The following is a 19,764-nucleotide window of genomic DNA, read 5'->3' as shown; positions in this document are numbered from 1 at the left end:
GATATTCTGTATCCTATCTTGGAATTCTTGTGCTGTTTCATGAAATGGTTTCAAGAAGAAATAGCTCTGGAACTGTGAGGGAAAGGAGAGCTGGAGCCGTGTGGCTACAGCAAAGTGGAAGGAGGAAAAGAAAAAAAGGCAAGCATAAAGTTTACATATTTATTAATTGGTATTTAAACAACGGCACCTATTTCTATACCTTAATATGTAAAGAGGAGATACCGAGATGGGATTTCTCTCTCTTCTTTTATATACCAAAGTCTGTGCAACTTGGGATGTCTTTTTTGGATGAATCACACTAAAAAAACCAACCACACTAGCTGTGGATGTCTGATTTGGGGTAAAATACTTCTCCTTGTCCTAAATCTGGTCTGTGGTCAGGTTTGGATGGAGACACTATCCTTTGGATTTGATTAGTCCACTGCAGCATCCAGTGTGTTTTAATGTCACCGTAGATGTTTCTGAAGTGGCCACTCCTGTGTTGCGAGTATCTGGCTGGAGAAAAGGATCTTCTTCACCCTTGTGTCTGGGAATTTGGGGGCTAGATGTCTTGGATAAATCAATCTGATTTAACTCAGTGGCGTGTAAGATGGATACAGAAGAGGTCTGGACTGCTTGAAAATCCACAGCACTACAGAAACACTCCTCAATGCCTTTTTTTTTCTTTTTTTTTTTTTTTTTTTTAAGGAAAACTTACATGCTGCTGTATAATCCCGGTAGCTAAATCCTGAAATATTCAATTAATACGGCATAGATTTGCTCCAACAGCAGCTTTGATGCAAAAGGTGGGTTGTTTTTTTTTTTTTCTTGGTATCCCACTGTGTGTTGTGTGAAAGTCCCCAGCTCGGTCCAGCATCTCACAGAAAATGAATCCATCTGCACTACACCACCCACCGGCTTTATTTTCCCCCAAAATAACAGCAGCAATGGGGGAGAGGGAGCAAATCGCTGATAAGAAGTTATGCTTGGTCTTGGTTATGCTCTCCACAGGAGCATTGTGGACTAAGGTAAAACTCTGCACCCTCCTCATTTGGTTTTTCCTATCCATTCCTAAATGCTATTAACGATGCTGGATGGAAATGAGTTTCCCATTCAGTCTCTAACTAATAAAAGATATTTTGGATGGTGTGGTTCTTCCCTGTGGCCACGTGCAGGTAATTTCTGCTGACTGATGATGCTTTGTGTGTCCTGCAGCCTGGACTTGGAAAACACAGAGATAAAACAGATTGAAACCTGGATTATGGGAACAGCCACCGCCTTGGGATCCATCCACGGCATTATCCCCATTTCATGCTTAAAATGATGCTGCCAGGCTTTACCAAAGATAGCTTGCTGGGAGTTGTTAGTGGAGGCAAGAGGATTAAGTCGTTTAATAAAAAAAAAATTAAGTTTTTATTAAAAGGATAACTCCTTTTTCCTTTATCCTATTAAAAATTGTTTTCCAGTACAGATGACACACTGCCACCTCCTTATTTTCCAACTAATTAGTCCTGCTGCTTGTGTATAAATACATTGATATCAAAAAACCTTCCCTGCTTTGGGTCTTTCCAACTTTCCCTTCATTACACCACCATCATTGCCTGTGTGGAAGCAGTACTTCTTAATTCTGGGTGATCCTGGAGGAATCCAGTCCCTGTTTCCACGTGTTAATGGGGTTAATTAGCATCTCCTTAAAGCATAATAGGGACTCTAGGGGAAAAGAGGCACGTGCCAGCCCTAATCCATCTCCAGGAATGTTTTATGAGGCTTCTTTATAGTGTGTACATAGGTCTTTGTCGCTGTCAGCCTGGGACAGACAGACGGACAACCCCTTTGCTTTGTCTTTCTCTCCGGAGGTTTCCCAGCCCGCTCCCTCAGAAAAGGAGGATGCGCTGACCTCTCGCTGGTTTATCCCCCGGGATTTTTGAGTGTACGTCACTGGTAGCACACGGGAGGCAAAGCCGCTCTTCCCAGGATGCTCGTGGTTGTGACACATTATCCTCGTGCCGCCATTGAGCAGCACCATCAGCTGCTGAGTTTTGGGGACGGGGAAAATACATTTCATCCACCCTGTGGGAATTTGAGGTGGGAATTTTCCCCTTGCCTGGGTTTTCTGGCTCAGGTTGTGGCTTTGAGATGCGGCTGCTGAAATCAAGGACGGTGTGGGAACTTGTACAAAGGAGAGGAGGAGAGAGAAACTTTTTGAGTTGGGTTTTAAACATCGTTTTAAACTGATACCAAGCAGGCCTTGAGGAGCAAATACTACTCTTCAATTCAGTCCTCTCCCATATTGATCGAGCTATATGTACACAAACAAAAATAACCCTAATATCACGGGAGCTGGAAGCAGCCTGCTTCTTGGGCATTTTCAGATGCAGCTTTCAGTGGCAAGGTGATTTTGTTGGAAAATTATTCCCGCAGGGAGTGGCACATGCTGGGCTGGACGCCGGGAAGGCTCCGAGTGGGATTTTAACAACATCAGCTGAACGTCCACATCTCAGGTTAGGAGGAAGCCGCTGCATTTTCCCAGCAGCGGTCACCGGAGGCATCAACTGAAACAGGCTAAAACATAGTTAATTAAATCTTAAACTAAGAATTTGGGGGTTAGGAAGCGTTCGATGTGCTTTTAGCCGTTAACATCACCTCTCTCCCTTCCCTTTTGTCTGTTTAAGGCATGGGATGGTCGCTGCATGTGTTGATCCCTGTCTCCTGGCTCAGCAGGGTCAGAATTAAAGGGAGTGCTGGCCACCACAAATTTGCTAGTTATTCTTTTCAGCTGCTGGATTTTCCAGCCTAGCTGCTGTTTCCAGGCTATTTGTAGATAATATATTCTGGGGTGGGATCTATAATGATGCAATTTAACCATGAATTTCAGTTTTATGTTTCATAGCTCTGCACTTTTCCTGCAATACTACCCTTGTCTTGGATTTTGGGGCTTGGATTTGCCTTTCCAAACCAAATTCCAGTTTCTCCCTCCTCCTGCACACCTGCAGAAGAAACCCATGGCTTTATTTTTGCTTTAAAATGCTGCTTTTGCGTGCTGCAAAGGGTTGAAAAGTTGACTTCAGGCTGCGCTGCTGCGGGCAGAGTGAATCAGCGCTTTGGGATGAGTGTACTGCAGGGGAAGACTGTAAAGAACAAGAAATTTACAGGAGGGAGACGTTCAGCCCAAGACCGGAGGATGATGTAGATCCTATTTGGTTTGTACTTAACTGATCGCTTCCTGATAACCCCCGGGGAGCAGGTCATCTCACTCCGGAGCACAAATAAATGCAGATCGCTTCATTTTTAGTACTTTCTTGGGCGTGATGCTTTTTCAGCTGAATTTTTATAAGCCAATTTTGCTTCTTATCTGCTGAATCATGCTGATTTTGGAGTGGAGTACATGTGCACGCCTAGTTAGCTGATAGTGTGGAGAGCGGAGCAGTGGTGATGTGGTCCGGTTATCAGAGCAGAAACGGGGTTTAGGATTAAATTCAGTCGATAATCCATACTCACACCTGCCCCAGCTTCGCCTCGCATGTGCTGCGGTCCAAGGAGACCGTACCGGCTTCGTTTTGCTGCTTTTGGGCATCTTAAACCTCGTGTGTCTTCTAAAAGCAGGATTTAAGTATTTCTGTTTTCTTGAAATTAGAGTAAAGTTGCTGTGGATGGGTCCGGCACTGCAAATATTGCTGTAACCTGTGTCCAGCTCTCTGTGCGATAGAAATAGTTGGTTTTAATATCCTTAGTTAAACATTACCAAATCAAAATCACCAATTCAAAATCAAAGAAAATCCATTTTCCACTTCAGCAGCTCACCTTCCAGGCACTATCCAGGATGGGTAGATAACCTGAAAGTAACTCGTTTACAAAAAACAATTTATTACTTGATAACGCTCATTTCTCAGGGGCTTTTTTAAAGATTAATTTCTTAATCTTTTTGTTTAGGCTGAGGCAAGAGAGGAGGAGCATTCAGAGTGGCTTCTTGCAAATGCAGCCGCTCTCATGTTCAGATCTCAGAACATCTTTCTCAGTCACTTCTCTAAGGTGGGTGGTAGAGACATCTCCAGCTTTTCCCCCGCTAGATGGGATGCATCCCTGATCAACTGAATCCTCGATGGAGTTTTGAGCTCTGCTCACACGGAACTGCCTCTTATTTTAGTCTCAAACATCTGCCTGTTTAAGCCAGCCTAAAATAATCCATCTGCCTGAATAAAACCCAGCATTTTCTTGTGCGTACCACCCTCTTCGACTCATTAGGAGATAATTTTTTCCCCTCCCAGGATGTTTTTCGGAGGCTGGTGCTGTGACAGCCCGCTGTGCGTTCCTGGTTATTAATTTCTCCCGCTTTTCAACTGGAAAATATTCCTGCTTTTATTTTTATGCAAGCATTCATGCCTGCTGCTATCCCAAACCGAACGTACCCATGATCCCTCCTTCCATCACCGTCCTCCAGCCTCCGGATCCCCATCTTCAGGCTTTGCCTATGTCTCTGCTCTTCTGGCAACACTTTCCTTTTTCCCTCCGTAGAGCGAAGGCTTTCTCTGCTTTCTGCTTCCCAGCTGCTGCCTTGCACTCGGCAAAGCCATCAGATATATTCTTTTGTGATTCCTCTGCCTGGTGAGACCAGTCCCCACCTTGGGTGTCCTCTAGAGCTGACCTCCTCCTCCGGACCCACAGTCGTGTTCCCTTTTATCCCATCAATACAGTGAATTTTCCAGACCCATTTTTCCACATTTTTCCCCCAGTATCGTCTCTGCTTCCCTCCATCCCCATCTCCCCCAGCTCAGCTTTAGGGTAGAAGAAGGAGAAGTCTTTCTGCAGGTCTTGGGTTCCTCCTAGCCTGGCAGTTCCCTCTGCCGGCTCCTGCGCTGCATTACAGCCCTTTCCCTTCCCGCCTCTTCCCTAGGGGAAAAAAAAAACAACAGGATTTTTTTTGGCAGGCAGAATTAAAATCATGTGGATCCGGCCAAGCGCAGGGAGTGCAGTCCCAGTGAATCTGAGCCTCTCTATGCTAAATAGCATCCCAGCGAGGTCCGTCCTCCCCCATCTCACTTATACCTTTGCCTAATAAAGTGCCTAAACATTAATCACAGTAATCTAGTAAGCATTTTTCCTGATTTTCCCATGTTGCTGTGAATAAGCATGTTGTCTTCAGCCAAACGAGAAAGTACGGCATGGGGCACGTCAGTCTGCCTCTTATCAGTAAGGTTAATGACGGTGTTCTGGTCACCAAACCTTGAGATGGTGCTGTGTGGGGGTTTTCTTAATCTACAGGTTAATTACTTTCCTCCTATTAATTAATCTATAGATTCAGGTGGTGCTATGTTTGGGTTTTCTTAAGCCTCAGAAAGTAAGAAAACCCAAAGGTAGCGCTAGCTGTAGCACAACCTATAACACAGATTAGATTTCTAATCTAATACAGGTAAGATTTCTAATCTATAATAGAGATTAGATTAAGCAAACCTGAACGTAGCACAGTCTATAGCACAATCTATAATACAGATTAGATTTATAACCTAATCTAATACAGATTAGATTTCTAATCTATAATATATAGATATATTCTATCTGAATACCCCCAAGCAATTCTAATCTATAATGTAGATTAGATTAAGAAAACCCAAACATAGCACTTTCTTCATAGAGTAAGAAAACCCTAATGTAGCATCTATAGCGCAATCTGTAATACAGATTAGATTTATAGATTATACCTTCCTGTATGGTAAAATCTAGGCTTACGTTCATCCTGCAGCTCTTCTTTCTGATTTTGCTGCTGATTTTTAACCACAGAGGACACACAGGTCTATCAAACCCCATTTCTTTGAACTCCCCAATGTTTGTCTTCTGTGTCAGAGAAGATTCTCCATACTGATAATTTTATTTTTTTCCTGGGAAGATCCCAAGCGTGCACGCAGCAGTGATTTCCGTATTTCTGGTGAGAGATGAGGCTGGCGATGAGCTGGGGCGATGCTGCTGGGGTGAGACCGCGCTCACCTTTAGGTGAAGTCAGGCTACGAACGCTTGGCCCGTCGAGCTGGGCCGAGCAACTGTTCAAAATTGAAGTTTTCTGATTTTTTTCTGATATTTTGGTACACACTGATAATGTGAGAAGGGAGCCATGACATAACTGGGGAGAGAGTCAAAGCATCCTTTTATTGGGGGAGAGAGGAGAAGTGTGGTGTAAATTGGTGTATTTTCAGCTAATCCCTTCAAAAAAAGTCACTAGAATTTGAAAAGGAGGCTGGTAGGATCCCTCCAAAGGAGCAAGGAGATGGTGAAAAAGATACGCGATAAATTAAGTAAGTGATAAATAAGATACATGAAGAGAGTGAATCTGATATAATCCTTAACTGCCTGCATGGGTGGTAGAGCCTTGGCTTTTAGGTGGAAGGAGAAGAAATTAAACCAATGATGAAATATTTTCCCTTCTCTTTAAAAAAAATAACTCCTTGGCTTCCTCTTACGGCTGGCTCTGGGAGAGCTATTGTATTAAGAGGGAGCAGAAGGAAATCAATTGGTCGCAGTCCTTGAAATGCTGAATTTCAGGAAGGCACTTGCCCTAAAAGTGGAAAAATACCTGGGAAGAACTTAAATACCGGTGCCAGTTCCTCATTTTTTCGTAAGTGTCTCGTGTTTGCAGGTGTCTGTAGACTTCTTTGCTTCACTGGACTATCGATGTACGTTTAAAAAGATAGAATTCTCTGGAGGTAGCCTTCATTTCTGATACCTTGGGTTGATGCCTCAGATTAATTGCTTTGTTTGTTTCATCAGATACAGTATCTAAAGGCATTTGTGCCTGAAGCCACAGAAGATAGATGGACAAGCCAAGCAACTTCTGACTCTGCATCATTTTCTGGGGCAAAATTATATGGCAATGTATCCTACAAGGTAATGTAGCCCCTTGCAGTGAGTAAAGAGGATTCTTTTTGCTTGGCCACCACTTAATAAGAACAGTTTATCACACAAGAGCTTCCCTTTAGTATGCAACCTAGAGGAATGAGCACCACCCCGAAGCAAAATTCAAGGAATTTTGCAAGAGAGGGAAATCCAGATTGTCATGTTTTGAGTCAGATCTCCCCTGCAGAGAGCAGGCAGGCTACCCTGCTAACGGGGAAGAAAAGCAGGAGCAAAATGAAAGCTGGCAGTAGAGAGGTTTCACAGGACAGCTGAGCTAACAGCTCTCTGGAGGTGATACTCCAGTATCCACAGCTATAAAATCTCCCGTAAAATATCCTGGGTGAATGAAGGGAGTCTGCCGCAGCGATCTCACTGCTTGAGCGATGCTTCAACTCGCTTGGAGCCCTGCAAAGTCAAAACCCATAATCTAAAAACCAAAATCTGATGATGCCCTGGTGTATTAGGCGGTCGGTGTTAGTTTTAGGCCAGTAAAAGCAACAGACCGCAGACTTTAAGCAGGGGTTTAAGACTGGCTGAGGTTTTAGGGGGACTTGGAAGCAGTTGAGGGACATAGCAGGTAAAATTGCATAGATGCTTCATCTCTCTGGCTCTTAGTCCCTTGCTGCGGTACATGCAGAGACATCTGCGCATCCAGACCATGACCAGAGACACGGGGCTGTTCTATGGCATCAGAATAAAACCCCAAACCCATGGCCAGATGCTTGTTGTGAGCATATACATACCTATATATACTTAAATACTGACTCAAGGCCAAGTATATGTGCAGAGGTTTGCTCCGCCAAGGCTAACACCTCGGTGCCCAGTGGGGTTTTTTCCAGATCATGCAGGGCTGGCAGTCCTAAACCAAATCAGTTCTGCCCCAGCTGAGAAGTTACTTGGTAACCCCATGAGTGGGGAGATGGGAAACCTTTTATTCCTTGTTTTCCCCTGGGCGTCACTTGAAACTGGTGAATAACAAGGCTCTTAATTCATCTTGCACGATATATAGTGGTCTTCTCTAATTAATAGCTGCATGTCTTAAGCTTAGTGTGTGCTACATGTGCTCAGTGTTAAATTAGATGAAGGACGCACATCACGGAGGGTGTCTTTACATGAGGAAGGTCCCACATGCCCAGCAAGGGTGGGGATTCACCGCGTGGTGGTGGTGAAGCTGCCAGTTCACGGCATCTGGTCTTGGCTCGGTGGTGACCCCTTCACGCAGCTGTAGCTTAAGAAGATGGACGGGCTGCGTGTGGTCTTTGGCGAGCTCTGAAGTATGCCCTGGGAGAAGTCCGTAGGCTCAGCAGAAATGCCTTTTTTCACAAGTTTCTGGTTTTCAGAATGATATTTAAATTAGCCACCTAAAGATTACTTATCTAAATTATCTACCTAAATTATCTGCCTTAAGATTATCTACCTAGGTTATCTACTTCAAGATTATCTACCTAAAGTTTATCTACCTAGATGATCTACTTAAAGATTATCTGCCTAAATAAGCTACCTAAAGTTATTATCTACCTAGATTATCTACCCAAATTAACTACCTAAAGATTATCTAGCTAGATGATCTAGCTAAAGATTATCTACATAAATTAACTACCTAAAGCTACTATCTACCTAAATCATCTACCAAAAGCAGATAATATGAATTAAAGGTGGGTCTGTCCACTGCCTGGTTCAGCTGAAGCATCCCGCGCAAGCTCAACGTCCACCTAAAAGACAGAATTTGGTGTTAAATTGGGGTGAGCTGACCCGTGGTGGTGGGGTGGGGACTACAGAGAAGCTGAAAGGAGATAAGTGTGTCACCCTACACTCCTTCAGTTGGAGCTGAAAGTTGGCCGACACCAACTTAACTTCTCTTCCCGGTGTAGGCGAACCCAACCCTGGAGCTGAAGCTGGTACCTGCCGAGAGTGAGCAGCATTTTACTCATTAGAGCCTCATTTAGAGGCAACGAAAGCTCTTTATGGAGACCATTGGAGTCCTCGTTGACCAGATTAGGAAAGAACAGGGATAAAACTCACGCTCGCTAGGGAGCGGAGAGGCAACGCTGACACCTGACATGGAAGAGACGGCAAATTGCCTCGGAATGTCCTTTCTTACCCCGGGATGCAGAATGCTGACATCATTTGTTGGGACAACACAACGCTGTCACTAAGTGAGCAGGGCGCAAGGTCTAGTTGCCCGAGCTAGCCTGGCGGAGGTCCGCCGGTTTATTTTTAAGCAGCGCCTTGTACCAAAAGCTGGGATTGAAGTGACCTCCTCTCCCTTCTTGTTTTGCAGGGTGTCCGGTGAGGAATGCAATGGGATCAATAGCATGTCGGCGGAGAGTGGCCCTGGAACGAGACTGAGAAATTTGCCGGTAATGGGGGATGGACTAGAAACCACCCAAATGTCTACGACGCAGTCACAGGCTCAACCCCAACAAGGCAGTGCTGTAGGCGTTAATCCCCCTCCGCCGGAGACCTCCAACCCCAACAAACCCAAGCGACAGACCAACCAGCTGCAGTATCTGCTCAAGGTGGTGCTGAAGACGCTATGGAAGCACCAGTTTGCGTGGCCTTTCCAGCAGCCCGTGGATGCCGTCAAGCTGAACCTCCCTGTAAGTAGAGGTCAAGAGACCAGGCGATGGTTCTTGGTGGAAGGAGCGAGACCGTGCGGGTCTGACACCTGCATCTGCCCTTCTGAAATCACAGAATCCATCTTCAACGGTTGGACTCGATGATCTTAAGGGTCTTTTCCAACCTACATGATTGTATGATTCTGTGGTCTTTTAGAAAATACACACGTGAGGAGGAATTTCCAGTGGCTCAGCTACTGCTTTGCCCTGTACCACCTTCCTCTTCCCTTTGGGATGCGGATAAGAAAGTAGAAATAATATTTCAGGAGTCAGGGAGGGTGCATCTGCAGTCCTTTGTCTCCCAGCCAAGCATCAAAACTTAATAAGCACCAAAACTTATTAAGCGTCGAAGATTATTAAGCAAATCATCTGTTGAGTCGGCCTCTGCCTTACTGCTCCCCAAAGCCCAGCGTGCTTTTCTGTGCCTTGCTTAAACCCTTGCTTGATTTCCACTGCTTTATCAGCAGAGTCTTTTTTTGGAGATTAAAACACTCGGAGCTTTTAATGGAGCATCCGAGTACTCAGAACAGCCACTGTGCCTCTTGTGCCTTGCAGCGCCATTGGTAACACACGAGGTATTTCCTAAGGGATGCCAATTTTAAGTTAATTTGCAGTAAATCGAGGGGGTCCAGTGCACTGTTGGTTAAGTCTGCAGATGACACCAAGTTGGGCGGGAGTGTTGATCTGCTGGAGGGTAGGAAGGCTCCACAGAGGGATCTGGACAGGCTGGATCGATGGGCCGAGGGCAGCGGTATGAGGTTCAACAAGGCTGAATGCTGGGTCCTGCACTTGGAAAGCTGCCCAGCGGAAAAGGACCTGGGGGTGTTGGTCGACAGCCGGCTGAATGTGAGCGGCAGCGTGCCCGGGTGGCCAAGAAGGCCAACGGCGTCCTGGCTTGTGTCAGAAATCGTGTGGCCAGCAGGACTGGGGAAGTGATCAGCCTCCTGTACTTGGCACAGGTGAAGCCGCACCTCGAATACTGTGTTCAGTTTTGGGCCCTTCACTACAAGAAAGACATTGATTGAGGTGCTGGAGCGTCTCCGAAGAAGAGCAACAAAGCTGGCCAAGGGTCTGGAGAACAAGGAGAAAGGTCTAGAGAACTTATGAGGAGCGTCTGAGAGGACTGGGGTGCTTTAGCCTGGAGAAAAAGAGGCTGAGGGGAGACCTCCTCGCTCTCTACAGCTACCTGAAAGGAGGTTGTGGCGAGGTGGGGGCCGGGCTCTTTTCCCAAGCGATGGGACGAGAGGTAACAGCCTCAAGTTGCGCCTGGGGAGGTTTAGATGGGATATTGGGAACAATTCCTTCACCCAAAGGGTTGTCGAGCACTGGAACAGGCTGCCCAGGGAAGGGGTTGAGTCACCATCCCCAGAGGGATTTAAAAGACGTGTAGACGTGGCACTTGGGGTCACAGTTAGTGGTGGAGTTAGCAGTGCCAGGGTAACGATGGCACTCGATCATCTTCAGGGTCTTTTCCAACCTAAACAATTTTATGATTGTAAATTGGCACGGAAGCCTTCTTCCTGCTGCGCAAGGGTTGCATCGCTGTCTGCCAGTGTCCTGCCCGGCACATCACAGATGGAGAAGGGAACGGTGCAGCCCTTCCCATTGCCCGCTCCCTGCCTCAGCCTGGGCACCATCACCAGGAGAAGTTGGAGTAAAACCCAAAGAGCTAGCAAAAATTGAAACGTAATTTAAAGATCATTTATTGTAGTAAATCTCCTCTGCTGCATGTCTGGTTTGGACCCTTCCAGCTCCCACCAGAAGAGGTTTGTTCCCTCTCTCCCTTGAGAGAGATGTTTCGGCTTAACACCCACTTTTACCTTTACGATATAATAGCTCTAAATTTATAATCTATTACCCAAACATTGGCTATTTAATTTCTTCACGGCAGGAACAAGCTTACTGTTGCATCTGGAGAGCGTCAGTTCTATAGCAATGACATTTCCAGCCTTTTTTTTCCCCCTAAATATTATACCTAAAAATAGAAACAACTTCTTTTGTATTAATCTGGATGTGTTTAATGGGCTGTAATAAATCTGATTTCCCCACTTCTCATGTCGCTGTATTAAACGTGACCTCCTGCAAAGGGTCATTCGTTTCCCATAAGAATTTTAGAAAATACTCAGCACCATTACCAACTGAAAACCTAGAATTGGGAAATTTTGATGCCTCTGGGGTTAAATTACTCCTCTACCAAAGGTTTGTTTAATTAAAAATGCCAGCTGAGAGGCTGATGGGGATGAAGTCTGGCAGCTGAGTATCTGCTGGGCATGGAGGATCTTGCCCAGGACTGTCCAGGGGTGAGATGGAGGAATCCCGGTCCTTAAACTGGGCGGATGTTTTAGTTCCCACACTGACCTCTCCCTCTTTGCCATTTGCAGGATTATTATAAGATAATTAAAACTCCGATGGATATGGGAACAATAAAGAAACGCTTGGAGAATAACTACTACTGGAACGCTCAAGAATGTATCCAGGATTTTAACACGATGTTTACAAACTGCTACATCTACAATAAGGTACGAAAAGCTCCTGAATCTGCGTTTTTCCAAGGGGTATCTTCCATGTCCTCGATGGACCAGCGCGGAAATGCAGACATTGTTTGAACGGTCCTTAAAAGGAACCACCACAGAGATCAGCTTCTTTAGGAAAACAAACGGGATTAAACCGATGGGAGCTCAGGCGTGTCTTGTCTTCTGCTGAGAAGCAAGACGCAGACAGGGCTGCCTTAGCAGCCTTCCCTCCCGGAAAAATTATTAGCAGATATCTTCAGTCTAGACATTGTTTCGTTTCTTTTTTTTTAACTTAAAAGGAAATTTTTAAGATTTTCTTAGGGTCTGTCGAGCAGAGCCATGAACGTTATCAGACAAATACTTGAGAAGTAGATCTGTGCTTTGTATCTTCTCTTGCTTTGTTAAGAAGCCGACTTAAGGCTCGTTTGAAACTCTGAAATCTGGTAAGGAAAAAAACCAGGGATATACGGAGCAGCACATTGAGTTTGTCATGCCTGACCCTGACCTCGTTGTAGAAGATTCCCCTCCAGACAGTGAGAAACATCCTGAAAACCATTTTATAAACAGTTGTGCAACCGCCTGGGGTGCAGGAAAAAATGTGTCGGCCGAAACCCGGGGGTGGTGGCGCAGCTTGGAGAGTTAGAGAAGGTTCTCAGAGGTGGTACCAGGCTGTACTGACCACAAGATGCTCGCTTGCTATCTTCTTAAGTAGGAAGAGGACAGCAGATAACAAACAAAGGGTTTACTGTCATCCTCAAGGTCAGCAAGACGTGGTCAGAGCCTCAGCGTTCCCTCCGTCCTTTTCCTTCTCCGACCACTCCACCCTTTCCTCTGCTTGCCCGAGTGTTTCGGTTCCCATTTGGTTTCTGTCCTCCTTGTTTCTCACGGGTCTTTTCTCTCCATCCCTGTCACGTGCTTTGACCTTTTTTGCCTCCTCCTCTCAGAAATATTACACAAGACCTTTCTAGTTTTTTCCAAATAAATAGTGGGTAGCAGTTTGGGTCCTTCAAAACCATTTCCTTGGTCATTGCACTTTCTGGTTTGAGCCAGCATGATGCAACTGGAATGAGGGTAGGCTCTTAGAGGCTTCAAATTACTCATATGCGCCTTAAAGTCTTCTGCCATGTTCTCCCGCCACAGTGTCTTCCCCCTGCCAGCTTTCTCCCTGATGTCCCCTGTCCTCCCTGAGCTTTGCTGGTCTCCTCCAGGCTGGAAGGCAGAAAAGCATCTAAGGTATAGAAACATCTCTGTGGACCTCACAGGGTCTGCAGACCATCAGCCGGGCAGGTTTGTGCATGCCATCTGATGGGCAAACGTGGTTTTAACTGTCCTTGTGCTGCTGATGGCAGAGCTGGAGCTGCCTTCTTTTGGCGTCACCATGCTATGACAGCGATGGCCATTGGTTTATCATCATCGCATCAATCCGGACTCTTGTTCTGTTGCTGCCTGCCCTTCCCTCTCTGCCTAATGTTATTATTATCCATAAAGCAACTTCAAAACCTCATATATCTTGTCTCTTCTCACCTATGCTACTGCAGGGTGCCCCTGGACAAAAGATCTCATTCTCTCTAGGTGTCCTCCATTCTGTTTTACTTGACCTTTGCAAATACAGGCTTCTCCTCCGGATCTATAAGGACTGTTTAGTGCCATCCTGTCCTTCTGTGCTGATTTAGCAACAAGTAAAGGTCCCCAACTGTCAACTTCCTCCTTAAAAAACTCCTTTTTTGGAGGAGGAAATTTCCTTGCAAGCTCGTGCGGAGTTCTTCTTACCCCCTATCCTGATGCTCTACGGAAAGACCTCTCCCATGAGACCCGCCAAGTCAGGGGGATCGCGTGTGGTGGAAATGACTGGCTGGCATGAATCCAGCTCTTTCTTTTTCCCTCTTTTCCCTCCTCCGTTCGTTCGGAAAACAGCCTCTGCCGCATGCAGGTAATACCGTGTGTTGGTTTATTCTCCGGGGCGTCTCCTTGGTGATCTCCCTGCCCATCACCTGGTTTTACCTATAAAATACAAGGGCTTTAGGGCAACGATTTGTCTGTGCATTCAGGGCTTGGGATAGTATCCTGTGCGCCTTTCCACTGCACCGTAATGGAAGTAGCAGCACTAAGGAGGGTGAAAATACAAAGTCCTCTCTCTGGAAATATATATCTTGCCTAATTTATCGTATCTGTTTTTCCTCCAGCCAGGGGATGACATAGTCTTAATGGCAGAAGCTCTAGAAAAGCTTTTCCTGCAGAAAATCTCCGAAATGACCCAGGAGGAAACGGAAATCGTTATAGCCCAGACGAAAGGAAGAGGACGTGCAAGGAAGGAAGCAGGTATGATGCTTATTCGTACAATGTTTGTAATTAAGCCACGCTCAACTTCACGCGGCATCTTGACCACAAGCCCTGCACCTGGTTTCATCCTATGTAAATTGGGGTGTTTAATTGGGGTGTTAATTAAACCCAGCCATCCTTGCATGGGATTGCCGTGGTTGTCGGTGTTCTCAGTGCCTCACTTTATTGTGTAGAGAGTCTCAGATTGGGTGGGAAGGAGGGCAGCTGCCTTGTGCTCTTGCCTATCTGCGTGAGACTCTCTCTGATGAAAGGCAGGGCTGTGTGATGTCTTAAAAATCCCTCATCTGTGGCTTCTGGGCATCATTTTTAGGGGAGGAGGAGTGCTGGGGACAGAACGCAGTAGATCCAGCACTGCTAAGGCACGTGTATATATAGTGCTGGTGAAATGACATCTTTCCTGGCTTTTCCGTGAAGGTTAAAAAGCTGAGAGCCATAGTAAAAGTTCCATTTCTGCTGTCGGGGAGCCAAGATGATGAACTATCCCTTGCAGTACCTCAAGGGTAAAGTACAGCTGTTAAAAAGCAGCATAAATTCTGTTGTATCAGAGTTTCACAGCTGCTTTTCACGTCCTCCCCTATGGACTCCCTGTCGTAAAAAAGCTGCGTTGTGTTAGAAAAGCATCGGTGATGCCAGAAGAACCGATCACAACGTGACAGCTACAGACTGACAGGGGAATCCTGGTGTGGAGAGCATCTGAAAACAGTTCTGAGCATCACAACCCACGGCTGTCCTCCAGAGAACTTCCTCAAATTATAATTTCCACGCCTCATTTATTAATTTTGCCATAACTGGGGATAGATAATGATGCTTGACGAGCTTACCGTCCTTCGAAAGGATGCATTGCCCCAAGTGAGGTGGAATGCCGCTCCCCGAAGATGAATTCGCTTTGTGCAGACCTGACCCATGCTTGGCCAGAATCCCAGAACCCCCCCTTTTTTTTGCAGCCAAACTGATTAATTTACCTTGTCTTGCTCTTTCACAGGGCTGAAATATTAACCTGCATGCTTTAGGCTCTGCATAAAGTAGAACCGCAGCATTTTGAACCCTGTTTAAGGTTATAAATCAGTAAAATGATGTTCTGTATTTGTGTCTGTTGATCCCTTAAGACTTTATGTTAATGATGTAGGCTTTTTTTTTTTGAAGCTTTGCTCCCAGATTAGTAATTTAAGGGATCAAAAATTACCATTTTTCTCATTTAATCCAACCTTCTCTCTGCTGTGTAATATAAAAGCACAGTTCTACCACCAAGTCATTTATTTACGGACTGTCCCGTAGAAGAACATCTAATACAGAGTAAAAAAAAAAAAAATCTCTGCTGGCCTTTAGAGAAGGAGCACGCTAACTAGCTGCCAAGTTAGGTGTTTTCCTGATACGTTTCTGGTCTGAAATAACGTCATTATATTGAAGGCTCCCCTGTTTTCAAATCTGTGTTCTCCATAAAAATCTGATTCTTTGGCTATAAGAGTTTTTTTCCAATCTCTTAGTCCTCCTTTACAGCTCTTCTATGAACCTTCTGCAGTTTTTCACAGCAGTAACTGTGGACACCATAACTGGACATAGATATGACTGATACCAGAGGTAAAATAACCTTCCGATTCCCCAGTTTATACCTCAAGGATTTCATTAGCTCATTTTTTGGGATATCAGCCATTTTCTAGGCTCGACGTCACCTGCCAACGCCATCAGATTGTCCCTCAAAGGGTTGAGAACATCCTGGCTGTGACTTGATCTCAATGGCACCTCATCAGCTGCATGTCCACTTTCAAGATCCCCTTCTTATTTTTAAACATCTCTCATCTCCATCTTGTATCATTCTTACTCTTCTAACCCAAACGTTTTGCAATACCAAGGAAAATGCCATGTGCAGGAGTGTCCCCGAACTTGTGTCACCAAAAAAAATGTTTTCACTGTATTTACTGCCTGCGAGCTGGCACGAGCATCTCGCAACCCTTCTGGAATGCTGTGAATCCTCGTGTCTCTTCTTGTCTCAGCCTCAGACTGGTGGTGCTGGGATGCCAACAGGTTATTTTCCAAGGTTTATTGGAAAATCAGCAGGAGATAACCAGGGAGCTTGAGGGTCGACCCTGGAAGGGTTTGGGGACCAGTTGTCGGGTAATTAGAGGGGAACTGGGACTTCAGTAGTTGCTGTTGAATATCCTCAGTAGCTGTTGGAAGAGAAAACATTTTCTGTACTGCCATCACACGGACAGTGAGTGCAAATTCAGAGCAGCAGTATTTACTAAATCTCCTGAGTCTTCCCCGATCTATTACTGACAATCATCATCTTTCTGCGAAGAGGGACTTTGTACCATTTTCAGAATATCTTTTCATCTAAAACACCGAGAAACAAAAAAAGGGTCGTAAAGCTGAACATTTCAAACTGCTTTAATTATTTTGGCTTTATTTTCTTTTCCCTTCCCTTGGCAATTTTTTACCGTCCGTGTCTCTCTCTGTTACAGGACTGTGCGCGTGTCCACGCATGTTTTTCTTGCATGACTATAGTTCTCCTTCTCTCCGTGTCATTGAGTCCTTTTGGCTTCGTGAAATCCAGGTTTTGAAGCACCAACAAACCCAATTGATGCTTCTGTCCTGTGCGTGACCAAGTCATGATTTCTTGTAGCTGAGATTTTTTTTGTTATTTTTTTTAGGCACTGTCCCTGATATTCCATTACTGTGTGCAGGGAGAAGCTCTCCTTGGTTAGAAAATTATTGGCCATCACCTTTCTCAGCATCTCTTTGAAGGAGAAGTGATGAAATCACCAGTAGAGAAGATCTTTTTACCTACACGGCATAGAGAGGCGCTTACAAACTTGGGTCTCCTTTCCTCTACCGCGATCCTGTAGCATATATAATGTGTAGGTCCCCACCTGAGCTCATCACCTTCCAGCTCTTCACCTATAGTATTGACCAGCTCTCCAAAGAGAGCCGTAGGTTCATCTGGAAAGCCTGTATGGCCCGTATGTAGTCTGGGGCATCCCACACCTGGTGCTTCTACGTTGTGATTTACTGTATAGAATAATAGAATAATATGATAATGTAATAACTATATATTTGCTATCTAGAATATCTATTTGGCGACCTGCAAGATCATTTTGCTCTAGTCTGCTACGCCTCCTGTTAAATCATATTGCGCAGTAAATAATTCAGTGTATAATAACTGATTTGGGGTTAAATTATTAAAAACCAGGTGTGATGCTGGCTGGAAAGCTTTGCTACAACCCGCCCCCCCCCCCAGGTTTCTAATAGAAATCTCAAGCTCCTGTGTAATGTGGGAGGTGAAATATATTGGCTTTGCCTACGCAATGCAGAGCTGGTTCATGGTCCCAGCAGGAGCCACAGGATCCCAGCAGGACCCAGGGATCCCAGCAGGACCCCAGGATCCCTCTGGCTGCAAGTCCCCACCTTATTTGGAGACATCAGGACTCCGCTGTCATTTTGCAAGGAGAACGGGATGAAAACTCCCCAATTTTATTCTCTGAATAGGTTCCTGTTTTGGCTTTAGTAGAAATAAGCTCGCTAGCGGTCATAGTTGAGCATCTGTTAACATGCAACGTTCTTCTAGTGGGATTGCAATAATTGCAGCTCCTGGGGACTGACTGGAAACAAATCTGGCTGCATTTCTTCTGTAATTAGTTAATTTTGGGGAGTGATTCTTGGAAGAGGTGTTGGATAGCTGGCAGGGCAGGACACACAGCTAACGTGTCACGCTCGGGAGAGTCTCCTTGTTGAGAGAGCGGTGAAAGAGCAGCCAGACTCCAGTCTGCAGCCTGGGAGGTGAGCACAGGTACAGATTGAGTGGTAGAATTTCTCTCTGCTCAGGGTGAGCATAAAGGATAGTCGCCATGTTTTAAAAGGTACCAAGCTGTCTCCTTGCTGAAGATATAAATCCGATTATTGCTAATGAGGTGCATTTGATATCTGACAGAAGGTGCTCCTGTAATAACTGCTGATCACAAACCTTCTCTGGACTTTGGGGTTGATCCCACTTTGCTCATACCTCCATCTTGAAGGTCTGCTGGAAGCCTTGTGGTGTGTCCCGGCATCATCTGAGCTTTGCAGCATTCCCCTTTGGAGGGTGTTTCATCACGGCGGAAAGTTCGGAAGCTTGATCAGAGCTTTGCCCCACAAAGCAGCAGCTTCAGCAGGGAGGTGACTTGTCCAGCGACGCTAGAAGGTCCAAGGACAGCGCTGACGTTTCCAATCTCGTGTCCCAACCTTTAGGGTTGCTCTGTGTTTGAAATCCTCTAACGAGGACCTTGCTCTCCAGCCGTTGGGAGAGATTTCCCCTGGATAGTATCAGCTGCAAGGATTTAAGTCTCCAGGAATTAAACTCACCTTGATAATAGAGCACAAAATTGCTCCTGAAGGAAGAGCTGCCCAGTTTTGGCTCCAAAATACTGATAGTCAAGAACCATTGCCTAGGAAAAAAGGGTAGGCAGGAAAAGATGTGCTTGACTCCTTGCCCTGCCTGCAAGAAATCTTGTGGGAAGGGAAGGGGAAGAGAGGAGGATGCCTTTTGCCTGATCTTGGTCTTTTTCTGGAGGGGTTTTGGCACAGTAAGGTCCTGAGCTGCTTCACTATTTCACCTAGCGAGTCATAAAAATAATCCTCGTGAAGGAAAATGTGGCGAGTGTTTGTCCCTGACTGGTTGCTCAAGAACAGGAACTGCAAGATATTAATTGTCTAATGAGGAATGTGCTTTAAATGGTGGTATTACGAAACATTAATTGTTTTCCCGTTAAAACAACTAAGTTTGAAGGGAGAAGCAACCCTTTCTTTCTTTTCTCTTGGCAGTGACATCCAAACCAGGATCATCCACAGTACCAAACGCAACCCAAGCATCGTCCCCGGCGCAGACACAGGCGCCGCAGCAAAACCTCCAGTCTGCGCAGACGACTCATTCCTTTCCTTCCGTCACCCCCGACCTCATCGTCCAGACCCCAGTAATGACGATGGTGCCTCCTCAACCTCCTGCGCCTCCTCCGCCTGCTCCCCAGGCCCCCGCACCGCCAGCTCCGGCTCCCCAGCCCATCCAGACTCACCCTCCTGTTATCCCAACACCCGCCCAGCCCGTGAAGGTGAGTAATTCCTTAAATATCATAACACAATGGCTTAGATTATCTTCAAGGCGTTGAAACACCACGGTCGGTCAAGTGGTCGCCCTTTGCTTTGTGGCTGGAGTCGCATTTGAAGGCAAATGGCTGCAGTTCGGTCAAAACATTCATGTTTTGAGAAACGTGAGGAGCCTAGGGTGACCCTCTCTGACACAAGTTAAGGTTAGATGTGACAAATTCCACCTGGGTTTGCGTGGAAACCCCATTCATCCTCTTAAAACCTTCCTTCCTTAAGCTTTATATGACTCAGGAAGAAAATCTTGACTTGCTGAAGTGACTCACGCCCTTGACCTTTGCTCGTACAACAGGGATAATCTA

At 45.6% G+C, this 19,764-nt stretch overlaps 1 protein-coding gene across 2 annotated transcripts in view; it reads left to right on the top strand.

Annotated features, from left to right (window-relative positions):
• BRD4 (bromodomain containing 4) overlaps positions 1–19,764 on the top strand; it is a 39,521-nt gene that overhangs the window by 7,623 nt on the left and 12,134 nt on the right. For both annotated transcript variants that reach the window (XM_010568864.1, XM_010568863.1), the window contains exons 4-7: positions 9,143–9,461; positions 11,861–11,998; positions 14,176–14,311; positions 19,127–19,410. In XM_010568864.1, the coding sequence (XP_010567166.1) occupies positions 9,143–9,461; positions 11,861–11,998; positions 14,176–14,311; positions 19,127–19,410 (877 nt within the window). The remainder of the gene's footprint in view (positions 1–9,142; positions 9,462–11,860; positions 11,999–14,175; positions 14,312–19,126; positions 19,411–19,764) is intronic.

Source organism: Haliaeetus leucocephalus, unplaced genomic scaffold (genome assembly GCF_000737465.1).
Source record: "Haliaeetus leucocephalus isolate CR32 unplaced genomic scaffold, Haliaeetus_leucocephalus-4.0 Scaffold261, whole genome shotgun sequence".
NCBI classification, from domain to species: Eukaryota; Metazoa; Chordata; class Aves; order Accipitriformes; family Accipitridae; genus Haliaeetus; species Haliaeetus leucocephalus.
This window is presented reverse-complemented; position numbering and strand designations above follow the sequence as displayed.